This window comes from Paramacrobiotus metropolitanus, unplaced genomic scaffold, assembly GCF_019649055.1.
Source record: "Paramacrobiotus metropolitanus isolate TYO unplaced genomic scaffold, Prichtersi_v1.0 Parri_scaffold0000071, whole genome shotgun sequence".
NCBI classification, from domain to species: domain Eukaryota; kingdom Metazoa; phylum Tardigrada; class Eutardigrada; order Parachela; family Macrobiotidae; genus Paramacrobiotus; species Paramacrobiotus metropolitanus.
This window is the reverse complement of record NW_026570291.1, coordinates 566,843-586,030: the sequence shown is the minus strand read 5'-3', so window position 1 is coordinate 586,030 and position 19,188 is coordinate 566,843. Positions and strand designations below refer to the sequence as shown.

The window sequence follows — 19,188 nt, the reverse complement described above, 5'->3', positions numbered from 1 at the left end:
TGAACTACGAAAAGTGGAATACTGTAAAGTGTAACTCCTGTACGTCATTTTATGACTGTATCTTTATCAGTGCCCTGTGTGGCGTAGTGGACTAGACAAGAGGACAATACTAGGCGACTCTCGGCTAGCTCCTGGGTTCTAACCTGTAACAAATTTAAACGCATTTTCATAAAATACTCTTTTTCGGGTTTATATTTTTCAAACACTCTTACTCTATGCATTCTGTATTGTGGCGCCAATTCTGTGTCAGTTGCCAGTGAGCAGCATGCAAGCGTACAGCCTATATCGTTCAATTTTTACTTGTTTTTGTCGTAAGACTTTGTGGTGTAGTGGTCAAGTAGCAAATCTCTGCAACCACCCGGTCAATTTAAGGCCTCGGGTTCGAAACCCTCATAATTAATGCACATTTAAATTTCATCTTCTTTTTTTTGTTTTCTATCTTCGTGGCCTTGAATACTGACACTTTGGTATTATTGTCGTGAATTTTTCTACTAAAACGGTTGAGCGATAATGCTGTGTGTTAAAATTACATCCGGCTGTATGTGTGATCTAGTCTATATTGCAGTGTTGAGACTTCGTTCGGCTATAGTGAAGCACATATTGTGGCGTAGTGGCTAGACAAGAAAATCCACACAAACCAGCTGTTTCTAGGTCTAGAGTTCAAGCCCCTAATTTAATTTGCGCATTTTGAAAAACCTTATTTTTGGGTTTTCTATTTTTGTGTTTATAATGGGCCATATGTTTAGGTTACTCAGTCTAATTCTGTGCGCGTTACGGATGAGCCATTTCCGGTGCTGAAATTTAATGCGGATATATCGTAGAAATATCGGTAGTCTTGTGCAGAGAACTGTTGAACCACAACAACGGGTGAACCGGACGGTTTTGGGTTCAAAACCCTCATAAATTAATTTGCAGTCTTAAAACCTTCTTTTTCGGTTTTATATTTTTGTATTTTTGTGGGGCACAATAGTGGTGTTTTCATTTTTAATTCTATGATTGTTACGGAGAGAGATTCACAATTTAAACTACAACTAACGGCCTATTTTGAATATACACGACATGAAGCGCTTCCGGTGTCTAAATTCTAAAGGAAATTTTTTTGTAGCCAAGTGGTTTCCGATTTTGCAAACCAGAATATTCTTTTTATACTTTTATATATCGCAACGTTGTTATATTTTCTGCTTGATGTGCTGACACAGTTAGTTCTGTTATCTGCATTCCGTTTGATTTGGGATGGTCGTTGTTTTTGAGCACCTTTTATTACAACATCTGCAGACTATCTTCACGGCCGTTAAAGTCTCCCATTAAACTCAATTGACAAGATCCGTATGACATGGAGAATAAAAATTAAATGAGTATCTGTCCATGGATTACAAAATTAAACTCAGATCCAAAAATTAATAAAACCAGGATTAAGAAAACAACCGGCTGAATTCGTTACAAATTATCCATCAGCCGCCAAAACCGAGAAGCATTAAACACTGCTGTCTAGTCTAAATCCAGCGGTTCCTTGGCGTTTTTGATGTCGGCCATACGCTGCTCCAAAGCTTCACGGACATACTGAATATGGTCAATGCCTGTGTACACGCGCGCCTTTAAAGTATATACCAGCGCCTTACAGTTATCCATGATGTCCCTCTCGCTCTCTACCATCAGCAGCAGTTTGTCAATATCGTCAGTGTTATCGGCGCCTGGTTTTTCAGCCTTTTCCTTGGGCTTCCCCGCTTTCGCCTCCTTACGCTGTTTGTCCAGTTTTGGTGCTACATATCGCGGACGGGCATTCATTTCTTGCAGCTGTTTAAGAGTAATAATTGGCTCACGCTTGATGCGGCCGTCTTTACTGGCGCGAACGAGCATGTTGGCTCCGATGGTGTTGTTTTTGGCGGGATCAATGGCATCCAAGCGCTCCATAACGCCGTCGATAATTAATTCGACGTCCTCGCCGACGTAGCCGAAACTAGCATCGGCGACGTGCTGTTCCGTCTCCTTTCCGTTCCTTTCGACCTTCAACGTGGCCATTTTTACATCTGCAATTGCTCTCGTTATTGCGTTGAAAATACAGAGAAAGTTTTATGTCTACTTTTGTATCTACTTTTATCAATGGTTTATCTAAGTACTCACTGATCGTCTGAGCCAAAGTGTCGCACAAACATCATCCACGAATGCTGCGCAGCCACAGGTCGATACAGCTGTGCACATAAAGATTGCCGTAAACCATCACGACTTGCTTTTTCTCCAAGAGTCGGTGCAATCCACGATTAAACTTCCGCTCGTAGTTCTCTAGCTGTAGATCGTAAGTTCCGGCGGCCCACTGCTGAATCTCTGGCCGTGACATGGCATAACGTGCGTGATAAAGGATCGCGCGTATCATGCAGCGAAGTTTGCTGTATGTGTCCACGATCTTCACCCTGCGACTCTTGTAAACTTCTTCCGCAACTTCAAGCACGAAGCGCCCGTCTCGCGCCATCTTTTTCAACAGAATCCCCGCATTAATCGCGTCTTCTAGGAAAACTTCGACACGATCAGCTCTGAAGTCTGGGTGCATATCCTGGACGAACTGCTTGATTGCTGCGATATCGACGTAGTACCCAGTAATATCCGCTTCAAGAATACAGGCATGAGCGGCGGTATGCATGGCCAGCTGACGACGGCTGATGATCGTCTCGTTCCCGGTAAGTGGCGCAGCCATTGCAAGCTGAATGGATTCCTGCGTCCGCTGTTTCCAATAGCGTGCATGTTCCACAGCGTCAGTTTCTGGCGATGGTTCTCCGGGCTGTACTGACATGATAAAGCCGAGATGGTTAAAATAAAAACAGAACAAACACGTGTGAATAATAGATAGACCTCCACCGTAAGAGAATAAATATCGTTGGGTTCTTCACTTCCAGGTTATGATCAGCTGATATTTTCTGTACTTGCGATGCGGCATTCTGTCGCTTATCAGCCGCCCCGTTAAGGCAATTTCGTCGGAAACTATGCGGTTTCCGGTCTGTGTTCTGAGTTTATCCTAGCCGCGTGTTCTGGCCTTTGATGTGTGATGTTTGTCCCTTATTCTACCATGAAGGTGTTGGCGTATGAAAATTTTAGATTTTGGGTTTTAAATTTACAAACCTTCCAAGGAAAAGTTCCGTCAGTTTCCTCCTGGTGTGAAACAACCAAAATCCTGTGAAATTCGGAAGATCTTACTTGTCGCCTGTCAGCCGCCGTGTAGTTGACTTCGTGAATTTCTGACTTCCGGTGTCGGTGCCGGATTAACCGCACTGTAATCAGCCATTTACTTTGTTGTGGTTTTTCGGTCTTAATTTGATTTGTTTCTCTCTTTTGTCGGGCGTTTGCCAGTTTTCCATATTTGCCAGTACTAGTTCTAAAATGTCTGCAACTCCGCGAAAACCTAATGCGCGAAAGACTGTCGTCCCTGTTGTTCGCCCGCGTAGAGAGTTGGCAGGGTTGCCGTTCGGATATTCGCCTGAAAGTGATGAGGCGCAATCTTCCAGCAGAGTTACTCGAGCTCGAGTTTCTGCTCGTACTGCTGAACAACCTGTTTTTGCTGCTCAGTCCGCCGGACCATCTGGAACTGTTTCCGCTGCAGCAAAAAGCCCTAAACCTTCAACCAGTCGTGCAGCAGCAGTCAATGATGCATTACGTCGCCGTTATGAAAGACTTAAGCTTGCTGGTATTGCTCGACGCAATGCGACTGTGGTAAGCCGTGGAAACCGTCGTGGCAAGTTTCCTGCTGATCCAGACGTGGAGATTAGCCAACCGTCTCCGAAAAACCAGAGAAGAAGCAGAGCACCCCTTCACGACAGCTGGGCACTCCAGATCTTACGGATGAGGAGCCACAGTCCTCAGAGACTGCATCAGTTCGGGCAAAGCGAGGTATTGTGTCAATGTTGATTGTCACGGTTTATACCTACGTTATAACAGTGGCAATCAACTTTTTGTCACTTTTGTGGTATTGTATTTGTTGGTCTACGTCCGTAGTGTTATTGTTTCTGAAATTCGTACTGTGTGGCTTATCGCTATTAGCTGATATCACTATTTAGCGTATTGTAGCCTGTTTATCTACATTTGATCGTGGACGATCGTCAGCTAGTGCTTATGCTAATGGTGCTTCTATGTGATGTTAGATGAAGAGCATGTGCAACGTGGCGGAATTTTGTACGTGCCATATGATCCGAAAGCACCGCGGCCGGTTTTCAAGACCAAGCAGACGGCTCGCAAACGAGCATACTCCGGAGTGTTTCCACGAATGACCGTAGCGGATAAGCTGGGTGAGAATGACTTGGTTATCTCTGAAGCCTATTTTCCAGGCCTAAATCGCTTCCATCATTTCTATTCCCAGTTGTATCTGTCTCGCTTTTTATTTGTTGACGGAGTACTTATTAATCGTTTTGATCTGTGCATGGCTATGCGGAAATTACCCTCGTTAATTGCATTAGAACTGCGCCGCCAATATCTTTATCTGCATCCTGTTTTTCTCGGTTTATTCAAAGAACTCGCGAAGCGTCAAAAGGCGGATGCGGTGGCCCGCCAAGTGGTGGTTGCGTCATCGAGTGTGGAAAATGAAGAACCGCAGCCGTCCACTTCTGCTGCTGGTCCGTATCATCTCCGTTCTCGTGGCCAGAAGCGCAAGTACGCGGACGTGTCTTCTTCGTCCTCTTCATCGGAAAGCGACAATTCTTCTTCGGATACAGATGATGACTATGATAGCACGGTTGCGGTTTCTGATGCCGAAAACGCTGATGACGAAGCTGAGGACAGCCAACTTGAAAATGACGAATCTGGCTTGGAAGAGATGGATGTTGATCCGTTGCCGTCGCTGCAACCAGCTCCACCTGCTGCTCACGAGGATTCGCCTGAAATTGGGGAACCAGCAATTTACGGTCAGCAGCCTCACTCTGATGAACTGTAGTGTTGTTTCATTTGCCGTGGTATTCTGCTCTTCTGTTCGGCTATTTGTATCATAACACAGCCGCCTTTTACTTTTATTTCACGCCAATTGATCTGCTTTCATTCGTCCAGGCTCACAATGTGTATTTTCAATTTTGGAATTGTGCGCTATCTTTACTTTTGTTCCTATTTTTGTACTCTTTATCCTTGATACTGTATTATGAGTCAGTGAACTGGTAGTCAGTACTGAATCCTCCGTTGTGCCTAGATCTGATCTGATCCGCTGATTAGTTTGCCTTAAAAGGATATAGCGCGAAGCGCTGATTGGTCGTTTCTCCTTACCTGTGAAATCTGCCGTATTCTAAACTTTCGCACAGATAGACTGGTATAAAATCACTTGCATGCGGTGTGCAGAAATCGGCATTGTGGATTTTTCGTTTCGGCGCAGTAGCGTGTTAGATTTTCTGCACTTTCCGTGTGCGATTTTGATGCTGTTCTCTTTTCACTGTTTGCGTTAAAAGGTCATTTGTTTCTGTGTGTGGGCATGCCGCCTATTGATCCTAACCGTGCTTTCGATAAATTGGTAGACGCTATCTTTCATTCGTCTTCCAATCAGCAGCAGAATAATGCCGGTTATAATTACCGAGGAAGGGGTGGAGCCCGTGGTGCTTACCGTGGAAACTTTCGTCCGTACGGCCGAGGAAATCATCGCAATTTTGGAGACAATAACCTCCGTCGCGGAAACGATAATTGGCGTCGTCAGGGCCGACATTTGGCTGCACCGGAAGTTATTGAAATACCTGATCGAGCTCCTTACCCAGCTGCTCCAGTGGAAGCTCCCGCCGCAGACATGGAGGTTGACCTCCCGGCAAACCAAGCGCCGAATGCACCAAATCCGGGCCAAGGCGACGGAAATGTGGTTCCAGGTCAGCCCAATGGTGTCAACGTTGCTGTCCATTTACCTGGCCCGCCAGCCGTAGATGTTGTCGTTCCTCCGGCTATAATTCCACCCGTGCAGGTGCAGCAGCAGGCCCAGCAGAACGCTGAATTTCCGGGCCTCCCGCCGAATGTCTTGCCGCTACCTGCAGTTCCGATTGTCCGCGATGCCCGCGACCGTTCTCCAGCTGATCGCCCACGAGCGCCTTCTGCTCCTTCTGGCCCTGTTGGTTCAGCTGAGCATAATTTTGTGCCTGGTTATTTGGCCCAGCAGCAGCAGCGCGAATTGGATGCAGATCGTCGCCGACAGATGGCTGCTGATGTTTCTCGCCGTCTCGATGCCGCAGCAGCCGCATCTGGATCTGGTGGCATCACTGGTCTGTTCTCATTGGCTCCTAATGCTGGTAAGTAACCTTCAATAACCTTTCAATGATCCGTTGTTGTTTTCCTTTTGATCTCACCTGTTGTGTGTTACTGGTCGTAATGTTATTTTGTGAATCACCTTGATGCACTGAACCTTGTTCATTCTTTCTGGTTGTTGTCCTTTTCTGGTTTACATTTTGTCCGGCTTACCAGTAATTTCTTTTTATGATCTTATAGCTTGTTTGTTCTTGTTGACCTTGTTGCTATGTGATGTGGCCTGGTTTTCGAGAATTCGTAAGAATACCAGTTGGTTGACTTTGCGGTTCCGTTTGTTTAATACATAGTAGTAGCAGTATCAACCACACTCCCTCTTCAAGATTTTAATTTTACAGTCAATAAAGCTTTATGCCATATACTGTACATACAAACACCATCTTAAAACGGCATACGTAAATAGTAGTTCATAGTTCGCCCTCTTGGATCCTTGGACCTCCGCCCTGCTCAAACCCGTGGACTTCCGGATGCCATTTCGCCAAGGATTCCACACTAACTCATTTGGAATCGCGGCGTACAGTCACATTGGGCATCGGATGGACACGTGGATTGTGCGGTGGAGCGGGATCAGGATGGATGGAAGTGCACAATCGCACTGGGATGTTGCGGGAAGGATTGTTTATATTGGAACGGCCAAGCATCGTTCGTGGGGGTGACGTGTGGGAGTAGGATCACACGCCGGAGTGTACGTACGGATGCTGACTGTCCGCCTTCCACCTGCAACATAACAGATAATCTAGTCAATCAATGCTGTGATTTGCTGTTCTCTTTTACTAGCGATGTATATGATGTCATAACGCAGAGTCTATATAAGTTCTGGTTGTCGCTAATATCGGCAGCAGTCGCTAATCAATCGACTTGGAGACTGCTTTCTAATTATGATTTCCTTGCGTTGTGAACTGTGATGTGAATTGGATAAAGAGACAGCAATACTTGTTCCTTCTGATGTACATGATCGTTCCCGGATTATTGCATACAATACAGGTTTGCTCGTGACACAATCGTCCTCGCTCTTGCCGATCCTCACAGGACTCGCGACCGGAAGTTGTAGTTGGAGTGTTCCGGAGGGATTCCTGAGTTCTCTTGTTCCTGAGTCGTTCTTATTTCCACCGTAGTTTATCTGTTACAGTTTGAGATATAGAGTTGCCTACCGATTGAGCATTACAGGCGTGGAAGAGTAAAGATTGTTCATGGAACCTTAACCGGTGTGAACGCTTATACACGACATCTCTATGCTTGTGCCAAGTTATAATCGTAATGCTCACAGTCAGAAACTCAACTTCGTTAGAACTGCTAAATTATTTGACCTCAAAAAGTGGTGTTTGACATCTGACGATCGAAATATGCAGAATTATAGCGCCTTCTGCAGTCTAAACTTTTTTCTACGGATCCGTCGCGTTCACCTCTACGACATTTGTCAGAACTAGAACTCTTTAACCATCTGCTTCTCTTTATAAGCCACAAAAAGCACTCGTAAAAAGCTAAAAAGATACGCAGACAACAAAGAGGTAAAAACCGTCATATTCTCATTAATTTTTCTTAAATATCGCACGACTACAAAATTCCTATTTCGGGAATGGAGTGCTGTGAACCGCATCCGCATTGTTGCCCAAGCTCGTGTAAAGCAAAAGAATATTCTTCAAACCCATAGCCACATTATAGGCATCGACGCATCGTCGATGAGCATCTGTTTCAGCGCCGCTTTAGTTTTACTAGCTCTGTTATCGCCTGGCGATCTGTCCGCATCTCCATCCGGAAAACCCGATGTAGTTTCATTTACAAACTCCAGACAATCTGTCAAAAGTCGGTTGGAGCTGGTCAAAAGGTCGGACAACGCCGCTGGCCGTTCTCCATCCTGCAAAAGAATCCAATCAAGACGACTTAAATCTTCTGACCGTACGACGCAAAAATCGTACCATAAAGGGTAAACAGTGGTTGCAGAGATTATGGGTCAAGGTGTGGATTCTCTGCGAACATTTACTCAGTACGTTATGATCTTCGTTTTCCGCCGCGCGCTTGAGCTCATGGATGGATTGTGTGATTTGGGACGTGTACCCACTGACCGATTCCTGGTCCGGCCGGATGCTCCTCTTCGGAGACCTGAGAATAGTAATAATTACGTACATCTGTAATTAATACATACAACAAAATGTTTCATGTAAGTATCTGCAGATAACCCCGTTTGACACAGAAGAATTAGTCAATTTACTGAACAATCCATTTTTTTCATTTTACCATAGACGAGAAAAAAAAGTTCACCCGATAAAATTGCTGCGGCATTTAGAAATCATTTAAAAAAACGATGTGGAAAGCATACCCGTCAATGTTTCCGTTAGATTCTTCGTTTGTATCTGCAAGTCGGGAGTCATCCCGAAGCGTTCGCGGAAATGGAACGGGACGTGCCACAGATGAATCTGAGCCTCCCGGCATATTGCCACACTCCTGGATCTTCCTCGACTGATCGCTCAGCAAAACGGAAACCTGGATGAACATCACAGCGTTCAGCGTCACTAAACAGAACGGTGATGGTGTTGCAATAATCAACGAATACATGTACGTTAAAAAAATTAACTGATATTCACTCACTTGGTTGTTCAAGCGCTCGAGATCATTTCGCATCAAGCATCCACCGTTCTTGACAGATCTTTCCCCGTGCTATCGCCTCATCCAATGCCTTCTTCATCTCCATATACTGCTCCGCCGTCACACTCTGCTGGCTGGTCTCCCGTGTCAAACGCACATTCCGCACCTGAGCATAAATGGGCTCCTTTCCCGCGCGCACCACTTGCGCATTTCCACGGGTGGCGCCGGCAGCTGGCGCAAAATCCAAATAGTCTTCATCCTCACGATCGTCCAGCGTCACGTCGTACACCGGACTTTCCCGGGTTGCGACATCTCGATCGACTTCCCGTTCAGTGCTAGGCCCGCGCGAAGCCGCTCTGGAAACGGAAAGAATCGTCGCCTGCTGGGGTGTTGGCACGGGAGCAGGAAGGGCCCGCGCGCTGTCACCGCCGCCTTGACGACGCCGTATTTCGGTCAGCAAATCAATGATCAGGCCGGCTAAGTCACGGGAGTTTAGCGTGCCCAGTTTCTGACGCATTTGATTATGCGTCGAAGATAATTTCGGATTAACCGGCAAAAATCCGGATGGGCGGCGGTGTGTGGGCGTGTGAGCATCCTCTCCTTGGCAAGCTAACAACAAGCAAAATAAGTCATAGTGACAAGCATTATGGGCATCAGAAACCAAATGATTTTTATCTCACCAGCTTCCGTTTCGCGCCGATCCACTTCAACGTACTTTCCACTTCCATAGCTAACGTTTCCAAAAGGCTGTTACTGAGCGCATGCAATGCTCGTCGAGCGCTTTTCGAAAGCTCTGACAGATCAGAAGAGCTAAAAAAGCAAACTCCCGCTGAATATCATAAAGCCTGCAACGATGATTGTTACCAAAAAGCGGTACATACTGATCCCCCATTTCTGGTATGGGAAGTGCTGTCCGGCTGCATGATCCGGTCGACGATTGCATAAGAAGAACGCCAAGCGATCAGGAGCACCTATAGAGACAGATCAGTTCTTTCGAGCAAAATTATAACAAACCCGTTTGGAGATGTTTTACCTGGATCAGCGCCGCATACAATTAACAGTTCCGCCTGCGATGCTTGTCCAGCTTTGGCAGCCACGTGCAGAGGCCGATTACCCTTTTCCCGATGCCAATAGTTCGGATCAGCTCCCAAGCATTAAAGGCGTAAAGATATTTCAATGTTGCCTGTTCTGACGGATGAATGCAGTTGCTACAAAAACAAATGCAATTCTTTCTATTTGCGACTTTTGTTTAGAAGTGAAAAAAATGTTTCATTACCCTTTAAAGCAGTTGCTAAAAAAAGTGTATCTTACTCAGAAGTCAGGAGTTCATATCAGCCTTCACCAACAAAGTAAATTTTTAGACAAATCGAATATCGTTTACTATTAGAATAAATCTTTACAGGAGAGGACAACACAGCGGCACTTGCATAGTAGGAAATAAACATAGTAGAGGCTCAAAAACAATGCGAAAAATATGAACACGATGTGAAAATGCTCAAAAACAAAAGCGGTGCCTGGCTGACATCCTCCAATGTGCTTTGCGAATCGTCTCTAGTGGGACGGTGAATAAATGACTGCAGTTGATACTTGGCACGGATGAAGTCCGATTTATTGGGATGGATCGGATCTTTCGGGGACGGTTTGCGGCGTTGCGTCTGGCTGTGCTGCTTATGCCCTGTGGCGGCTGCTGCCGCCAGCGCCGATGGACTGCTCCCACTGGACGTCAAACTGGTGTGGCCGGACGAGGAACCGGGATGGAGGAGGCAGTATTCCCACAGACCATTGGCACCCTTACTGTACAGGCTGGTTACCATCTACAAAAAAACATTCACTATCAAACTGTCGATCAGGTTGTAAATAATTTAATACTATTATCGTACCGCAGTATATAGTTACAGACTTACAGTAGAAGTATTCAAACTTTGTCAACGGAGATATCTTGACCCACACGTCCCAAAATATTGGAAAATATTTCTGGTTAATTTTTAAAAAAAACATAAATATTTTTATACTTTTTTAACAATAAAATTTTGTTATCTAGAAAAAATTAATATCCTGCCCGAAATATTTCCCAAAATATGTTTTTTTTAAACATTTCTGTTAAGTAATTCAGAAAATACTGTACCTGAATATTTTTATTCTATAAATTAAGAGTTCGGTTTTTCTAAATAAAAACTCAATGCTTCGATACAGCTTGATCCTTATCTTACGGTGAGCAATGTGGGTGGCCAATGCCAGCATCCGGCGGCGGCGCTAGAGGACGGACTGCCGCTGGCACTGGATGCCGTGCTGCGACGCTGCGGCCGGGCACGGGCTAAGGGCAGGGGTTTCACCTGGGTCACATGACGGCCCAGTACACGGTGGATGCTGCAGCATTCCTCGCAGATGAGCACACCACGGTTCACTGAGGCCCACGTGGCGTCTGTGGAAACCGAAGCTGCAGGTCATGGTACACTGGAAGAGTAGGGAATATAACGTACCTGCAGCGCCACAATCAGCGCAGATCTGATTGATAATGGTGGTGGTGGTGGCGATGCCACCCACTGCGGGACTGCGCCATGGCGACTGCTGCTGTGGAGTATTCATGGCGGATCTTTCCCTGCCCAGTGTCGTCTACGTACTGCTGCTGCCAGCCAAAGGCAAGAATATTGGCAAGTGTATCAGGATAAAAATAAGGGGATACAGTAGACTGAGGATAAAATTCTGGTAAAGATGAAACAGCAAAATATCCAAGTCACATTTTCAGATCCACCTACACAAACGCAGAATCCTTATTAATAAAAGATTAAGAGGGGGTGTGGCCAGCGTGTTTGCGCTCCTACTACGAACGATATACTGGGTCAATCCCTATTCTCTATATATCGTTTAATAGCGCTTATTTGGTAGAAGTGTACAATATGCATTTAATTTGGAAAAACAAATAAGTTTCCGAAGAAAATTGGAAAACCTTACTATGCAAAGTCTACGGAACACTGCGGCAACCAATCAGAGAAAAGAGACATCATTTCACAACTAGCTGCGGGTTACGTAGCTGGCTCCCGAGCCGGGATGCTCAATGTGAACGTAACAACCCAGCCATGGGCTGGCGCAGTACCTACTGTCATGGGAATGGGAAGTCATTAATATTATTAACTGTATTGCGGTGACTCTCAGATCGCTACATCGCAGCCTCGCAGAACGGTCCAAAAGCCATAAAAATGGCGAGCGGTCTGAATCAGACCCGTTCTTCCCTGCAAACCGTTTTCTGCGACGATCCTGCAGCACGGTCCAAATCGCCTTTTTCAACCGGTAGGTATTTGTGTCCTGCAGCTCCCTGCTCCCTTTCAAAAAAGACACAGGGAAGGGCAGGTGTCCTGCAGCTCCCTTCTCCCTTTCAAAAAAGTCACAGAGAAGGGCAGGCCAGCTACCCTTTGTTCTACACGCGCTTTTAGCGGTTATTGTACATCAAATCTGTTGGTGCTGATGTGCTAAACGCCTGCTATGTACTTTGTATATTCGCAAGCTTCTTTCAAAACGCAGCCTTTTCGGATCAGCCGGCAGAGAGCTGAGATGTAGCGGTAAGCTGAGATATAGCGATCTGAGAGTCACCGCAATACAGTTATTATTCTACGAAGTGTGCACTGTCACAGTGCACACTGCACACAGACAGTCAGGCACCACTTACTTTATATTGGCAATTTTTCACAATATTTTGCAAACCGAAAACCCTTTTTTTGTTCTATGTATAATGTGCGTACTGTGCGGTTAATAATAATCACGTCACTGGTTATATTACTATTGTAAGTGCTCTCCCATCGTTTACTTAATTTTTATTCAAAACCGATTGATTGTACATGCCTAATTTTTAGTAGCGGCTAGAATTACTTCACAAATTACTTCTATGATCTTTATCAGTCGAAGGCAGAGCCGAAAGCGACGCCAAGCTGCGGCGCGAGCGGAGCTCGCGGAGCAGCAAGCGAGTCGCTGCATAAGGGTTCTGAAAAGTTTGAATTTCCTTGGTAATAGGTGAAACTGAAGTGTAAGTAGGTAAGCAACCATTTTAAAAGTCTAAAATAAAAACAACAAGTCGAAAATCACCGAAAGTCGTAAATCAGCTCTGCTTTTGTTATTCTGGGGTTCTTATTCTGTAAATCACATAGACGTGAAGTGAAAAACAGTTTAAAGGTTAAAAATTAAATAACGCCGGTAATCAAACGCATATTTTGCACAGGAGCAGATTTAATAATAAACGATTTTAAAACCGGGTTACAATAGAATAGTTTTGGGGTTGATTTAGCCATTATTAATAAAATAAGCGCGGGAAAAACTGTTAACCTTAATTATTTAGCCTATTTTTTCCGCGCAGTTTGCGCGGGGTCAACTATGTAGGTTAAGTAGCGCTGTAAAGATTCTCAGATCAGAGACGAATACGAATGACGAGCACTGTAAATCGCTAAGGGAAAACCAAATTCTGCAGCTGCTTAAGCCTGCTTTTCATGTTACTGGATGGCATAAAATAAAGGAATCGCAAGTGGGAAAAATGTACAGGAAAAACAGCATTTCATGTTCTGCGTTTATTTCGGTTATTTGCATTTGTGGATTGTAGGAAGTCAAACGTTTTTCAGTTTTTGGTTTGAGGCGTCACTAGCGGATCGAGCTGAAGCCTCTTATACGTGTAGCTAAGGGGCTTCATCGCCGAAACACACTTCCGGTTGGTAGCCACAATGACAATAAGTAAGTACTGTGCCGAAAATTATTCCCGAAAAATATTAGCTGAAAACGGGCAGAGTTTTGTAACTTTTATTATTTTGTAGTATGTACGTAGGCCGTAGCCTATGTACGAACAACTTTGGAAATTTTAAATTGCAGCTGGAGTTGTGAAGTAAAAAATACCCATCCCATTAATCCGCGTTGGAGATTTGGTTTAAACCTCGCTTCCAGAAACATGTTTGCTGGACGACAATGACATTCATAGCACACTTCCAACGATGGCCTTCTTGGCAGACTTTTGTGTTACGATTGTACTTTTGCTCATATTCGCCGGGGTCTTAGACGCTACCACACAACAATTGATAGTTGTGCGTGCCGGAGGCTCTACAATGCCCTTTGATGTCTACCAGGTCTGTTTCTGGCGGAACAGCCTATAAGTGAACTGCAGTATCAGTTTTCAATCATTCTCAATAATAGTTTAATTTTAGTGTTTTTACATTATACAAAATATAAAAACCTACTAATAGCTATGCTGTAAACGAAGTTTAGTGAACTCCATACCGTAACTATCACTATCAGCAGTAGCTGAATTTATTTGTACTCGTACATACATGTACATTGCGTACACTTCTATTTACAGTTGTAAGAGTATGCTGGCAGATTTATCCAACCGGTACAGCAGGTATGCGAATTAAATGCCGTGTTCTAACCGGTAAGGTAGAGTAGTAACAGCAATATAGAATTATTTATGATATGATATCCTGCATACTGTACCGTAAACTCTTAACATCAGCTCTACAGTATACAGTACTGCGGTTAGATAAGTATAGTTTAGCCGGTGTTAAAAGGCATCCGAGGAATCGGAAGTGCATCAACCTTTTCACCTTTGCTAAGAGCATGTTTATAATTAAGTCGTAAGGGTAATTTCAGTAACTAATAAAATTTAATGTCGTCACGAATGCACGCAAAGTATAAATAAAAATACTAGTACATTCTTGGATCTGCTCGAAATATGGATATCAAAGCTCTTTCCTTCGCAGTATTGACTATCTGTAATATAATTTTGATAACGACGGTACGATTTTGTTACCTGTTTAGTTTAAGCTTTTCCAGAAACCAGGTTGAATTTTCACTTTCCGTTTTGCAGGCTGATATACATGTATTCTGCAAAACGCATTCATGCACCGAATGTTGGTATGATTAGCAGGTCTGGAAGCCCGTCTACCAAGCACATCGTTCTAAATTCGTGCGGGTAGAATTCAGCTACCAAGGCATAGGTAGCGGGGAAGGCCTTGCCAGATTAAAAAGCGGTGAATTCGACGTGGCAGGATCGGATGCGGAACTGAATAATGCAACATACGATGCATTTCCGGATTTCCAAATGTTTCCCACAATGGCAGAGTAAGGCACATACCGCCTACTAGGTGCATCAGCGATATCAGATGTGAAAAGGCTTACATCAAATTAATCACCCGTAAGGTCAAATTATTTTAATGTTAAACCGCTCGAAGTAATAATTTGATTCGGAGAGACATCAGTTTGTTCTACAGGTGGTTATCCAGTACTGAAAATTATTTAGGAGCGTTCCGCTTGCAGCAGTGCACTGCTGCGACAGTGAGACTGCCGGTAGTTAAGGGAATTTTGAGGGCAAAATTAATAATAGCATTAAAAGAACCAAATGGTCCTGCAGTAATGCTGCTGATTGCACAGACAAGTATACCAGAATAATATTAAGTTGGTGATAGAATAATATGATGGCAGGTCGGTGTCGGTACCATACAACGTCCCGGAGCTTTTGACCAACTGCAGCACGGCATCACATGATCTGTCCAGCTGTTTAAACTTAACCCAAGAAGCCCTTGTTGGGATATTTAACGGAACCATCCAGTACTGGAATGATCCATTAATTATCCTGCATAACGAAGCTTTACGCAATGTCAATAACAAAACCATCGTTGTGGTTCGCGCTGACGGTTCAGGCACGACCCAGATATTCACAGGAGCGTTGGCGCTATTCAGCAATACTTGGAGAACAGTATATTCCAAATTCAGCGATGGTACGCAAGCCAGAATCAAAGTATTACAGTAATTTACGGCTTTTAAAGTTTTCTCCGCTGATTTATTGTCTGGTTTAACATTTTCAGGATGCAAATCCAACGAAAAACCAATTAAATGGAACTCTACGCTGAATATTCGATGCGGCAACACGGGACGTGGCTTAGCCGCTATTCTTCTGGAAAACAAATACTCCATCGGCTACTTAGGCACATCTGACGCACGTGATTCCAATCTGATGGAAGCTCGACTGGAGAATCAAGAAGGTCACTTCATTTTCCCAACTCTCCACAGCGTCGAAGCGGCTATCGATACAGCGCCCGATTTCGGCGCGCGTTTAACATCCGACCTTAACAATCTGCCGGGAAATGTAACGTATCCAATCGCCGGTTTTACGTATTTCGTAATACGGAAAACGTCTATGCGCAACTGCACCACTGCGATGGAACTGTACAGAATGTTTGACTATCTGCTGAGTGATCCTTTAGCGCAGACTATAGCACGGGATCTGATGAAAGTCCCACTGAGCGCTAACGTCTTCAATCAAGTCAGGCAGCAAGCGTTGTTTCAAATGACATGCCAAGGCCGTAATGTCAAAGAAATGACGGATTACGCTGTGTCGCTAGAAGACGGTTCTCATGACGCCTGGAAACTGCCTACCGCCATCGTCATCGTTCTGGTCATGGCTATTGGCTTAATCATTTTTTCCGTGTGGGGTTTTGCGCAGTATCAAAAGCATAAAAGTGCGCTGACCAACTCTTTTATCGTTCCCGCAGAGGTCATCGAAGCGCACGCCAAACCGGTTGGATCGGCCGTTAGCACGAAATCCAGGCATTCGGGTCCCAGTTCGGGAGAAATGGTGGACTGGATAACGGGATTTGAAGGGGAGATTGTGCATCAAATGATAGGGGATAATCTGCTGCTGACGACATTATGCTACCATCTAGACGCTTCGATGGCAGACGAAGATCATGCTGGTACATTTTCGCGATGACATTGCTCATGGAAATGTATTAAAGTTTATTGGAATTTGTGAGCGAAAGCAGCGGTGGAACGTTATTAGCATCTGTCCCGCTAAAGGTAAAGCTAATGCGTGGTAACAAAGCCTGTGCTTTTGCCTTCGGATACATACAGATACTCTGTTGTAACACTATACGAGTATGCATACAAATATAAGTAAAGACGAGTACGAGTAATTTTATTTGGAACCGTTGTGAGTAATCAACTTTATTTATTAGAACGACCAAAGTGTTTGGAGAATTCGAATTCTTAATTTTGCGACGGCCAGTAAATGTTTAAACTGCGACATTCGCATGAACAGCTGAACGCCTGTAGAGTGATTTAGTTATTACGATTTTTGAAGGTAGGTTAACGGACATCTTACGCAGCACAATATTCCATTTGGACAACATCTTCCGAAGTTCCATTATCACAGACATTGCTCAAGCCATGGCTTATCTTCACCAAAAGAACGTTATCCATGGCCAGTTGACAACAAGCTGCTGCTATCTCGATGCCCGTTGGAATGTCGTCGTTGGAGACTGGGAGCAGCTATCTCTGCACAAAGCCAACAAAGTTGAGTTTTACGCCTACGAACGAATACACAATGTTTTGCACGACGAACAGAACCAAGAGATTAACCAATATGACTACTGCCGACTGCTCTTCTGGACGGCTCCCGAAGCGCTAATTTGGATAGCCGGCGTGTATGCCGCTAGTGGTATGCAGAAACCCGCTGATGTTTACAGCTACGGAGTCGTTATATACGAGATATTTTCCGGTTGTGAATTATACGAACATATACTGAAAGCCTTGAGCGATGACCTTTTCAAATCTCCCCAGTTGCTGCTGAAACAAATCAAATCCGATCATCTGCGACCGGCGTATTACAACGAATTAGCCATGAAGTTCGACCAGATCGGTGCGTTAATTTGGTCGACATGGGATGCCAATCCAGAAAACCGTCCAACATTCTCGGAAATCTTAAAACAGCTAAAGAAAGCTAATCCGAAGCAGAAAAGTATCCTGGACACCATGATGGTAGCCGTGGAGCGCTATGCTGCTACTTTGGAAGAGAAAGTGATGGAACGCACCAGAGATTTAGAAAAGACAACCAAGAGCCTGGAATCACTACTGAATAATATGTTACCGGCGGCATTGGCTGCCAAACTGGCCAATGGAGAACTGGTTGAGCCTGAGTACTCTGAGAGTGCCACGGTATTTTTCTCCGATGTCGTCGGCTTTACGACGTTTGCTTCTACACATACGCCTTTTGAAGTTGTGAAACTTCTGAATGACCTTTATTCAGGTAAAGAGGCAATGCTTTTATCGATCAGAGTTTTTGGGTACCAGCAGTTTTGCTACACTTGTGCTGATGAGCAGCGTGTATAGGCTATTTATTTCCAATATACGATGTTTCTAAATCCAGGTTTTTATTTGCAGCTTTTGATGGAGTGATAATAAAAAGTGCAGAGGTGTACAAAGTGGAAACAATTGGTGATGCCTACATGTGTGTTTCGGGTACTCCTCAGCGCAATGGCAATAAGCACTCAGCGGAAATTGCCAACATGGCTCTGAGTATTCTGAACACTGTAGTGTCGGTCAGAATATCCGAGGTACTCTCGGAACCCCTGAAAGTTCGGATCGGAATTAACAGCGGACCTGTGATAGCCGGCATAGTGGGTCTGAAAATGCCCCGCTACTGTCTCTTCGGTGATACCGGTATGCAACTGTCGTTGTCACACTGCACGATATTACAGAACACGTTCCTACGCAGACAGAACGCTTTTTCATTCGGGTTTTCGCTAGTAAATACTGCTTCCCGCATGGAGAGCTCGTCTCTGCCTTTAAGAATCCAGGTGTCGCAAGCGACAAAATTACTGCTTGATGAATTCCATATCTATCACATGGTAGAACGAGGAATGCAGAGTGTAAAGGTACAACTAGAAAAGTAAACCACTGATGAACATTTATTTGTAGCTGTTTTCTGCTTTTCAGGGAAAGGGAACGATGATGACTTATTGGCTAATAAGCAGTGATCAGTTCAAAGAAGTGCTTCCTGAATATAACTCTGCAGATGATACCCAGTTATTTTTGTTGTTAGATTCCACTCAAGTGAAATAAGTAAAAATCAAATCACATCCAATGATATGTGTTGATCACGGAAAACATAATTATTAAAAGTGTATTCTATGCTCACGCAGCATTGTATGTATCCATCCGGCAGAAAATCAAATGTACAGGACACTAGATTGACGTAGAAAATACTTCATCTATAGACTACACATAATTGATTTAGACGAAATGTCTCAACGATATGCGGTTACGAAGCAAGTTTCGCATTCTACTTGAATGTCGACCAATTCTTCAAAGGCCTCTAGAGAGCTGGGTTGTGAATGTGTTTGAAATGATGCGAGTAATTCCCGCAGTTTTGAACTTGTTGCACACGCCAGTATGCTGTCGCAACTGCTTCACCATAAAAGACATCATTAGAAGACGAAGCCAAACTGACGCGTGTGGAGTTTAATGACTAGTTGTCATTTCAGGAGCACTTCGCGGGCCTGCATGATTACATCTTATTAAATTTAAGCCCTTTAAAATTTTTGCCAGCTGTTTTAG

At 44.3% G+C, this 19,188-nt stretch overlaps 3 protein-coding genes across 3 annotated transcripts; 1 reads left to right on the top strand and 2 right to left on the bottom strand.

The window, feature by feature from the left end:
- Positions 1 to 7,843: 7,843 nt before the first annotated feature.
- LOC129594788 (uncharacterized) lies at positions 7,844 to 10,317 on the bottom strand. Its single transcript, XM_055491586.1, has 8 exons — positions 10,103 to 10,317; positions 9,860 to 10,034; positions 9,708 to 9,797; positions 9,507 to 9,636; positions 8,830 to 9,435; positions 8,561 to 8,724; positions 8,160 to 8,343; positions 7,844 to 8,098 (listed from the first exon to the last, which is right to left on the bottom strand). The coding sequence occupies exons 5-8, from the start codon at positions 8,860 to 8,862 to the stop codon at positions 7,883 to 7,885; spliced, it is 597 nt and encodes a 198-aa protein (XP_055347561.1). The 5' UTR covers positions 8,863 to 9,435; positions 9,507 to 9,636; positions 9,708 to 9,797; positions 9,860 to 10,034; positions 10,103 to 10,317; the 3' UTR covers positions 7,844 to 7,882.
- LOC129594768 (ARF GTPase-activating protein GIT2-like) lies at positions 8,862 to 11,697 on the bottom strand. The gene is made up of 7 exons (XM_055491557.1): positions 11,307 to 11,697; positions 11,037 to 11,248; positions 10,350 to 10,640; positions 9,860 to 9,941; positions 9,708 to 9,797; positions 8,937 to 9,435; positions 8,862 to 8,877 (listed from the first exon to the last, which is right to left on the bottom strand). Exons 1-7 carry the CDS (start codon positions 11,410 to 11,412, stop codon positions 8,862 to 8,864), a joined length of 1,296 nt encoding a protein of 431 aa, XP_055347532.1. The 5' UTR covers positions 11,413 to 11,697.
- A 2,207-nt stretch (positions 11,698 to 13,904) lies between these two features.
- On the top strand, positions 13,905 to 18,693 carry LOC129594766 (receptor-type guanylate cyclase gcy-5-like). Its single transcript, XM_055491556.1, has 8 exons — positions 13,905 to 13,925; positions 14,723 to 14,916; positions 15,277 to 15,572; positions 15,660 to 16,547; positions 16,934 to 17,878; positions 18,013 to 18,291; positions 18,379 to 18,506; positions 18,568 to 18,693. Exons 1-8 carry the CDS (start codon positions 13,905 to 13,907, stop codon positions 18,691 to 18,693), a joined length of 2,877 nt encoding a protein of 958 aa, XP_055347531.1.
- The last annotated feature ends 495 nt before the right edge of the window (positions 18,694 to 19,188 follow it).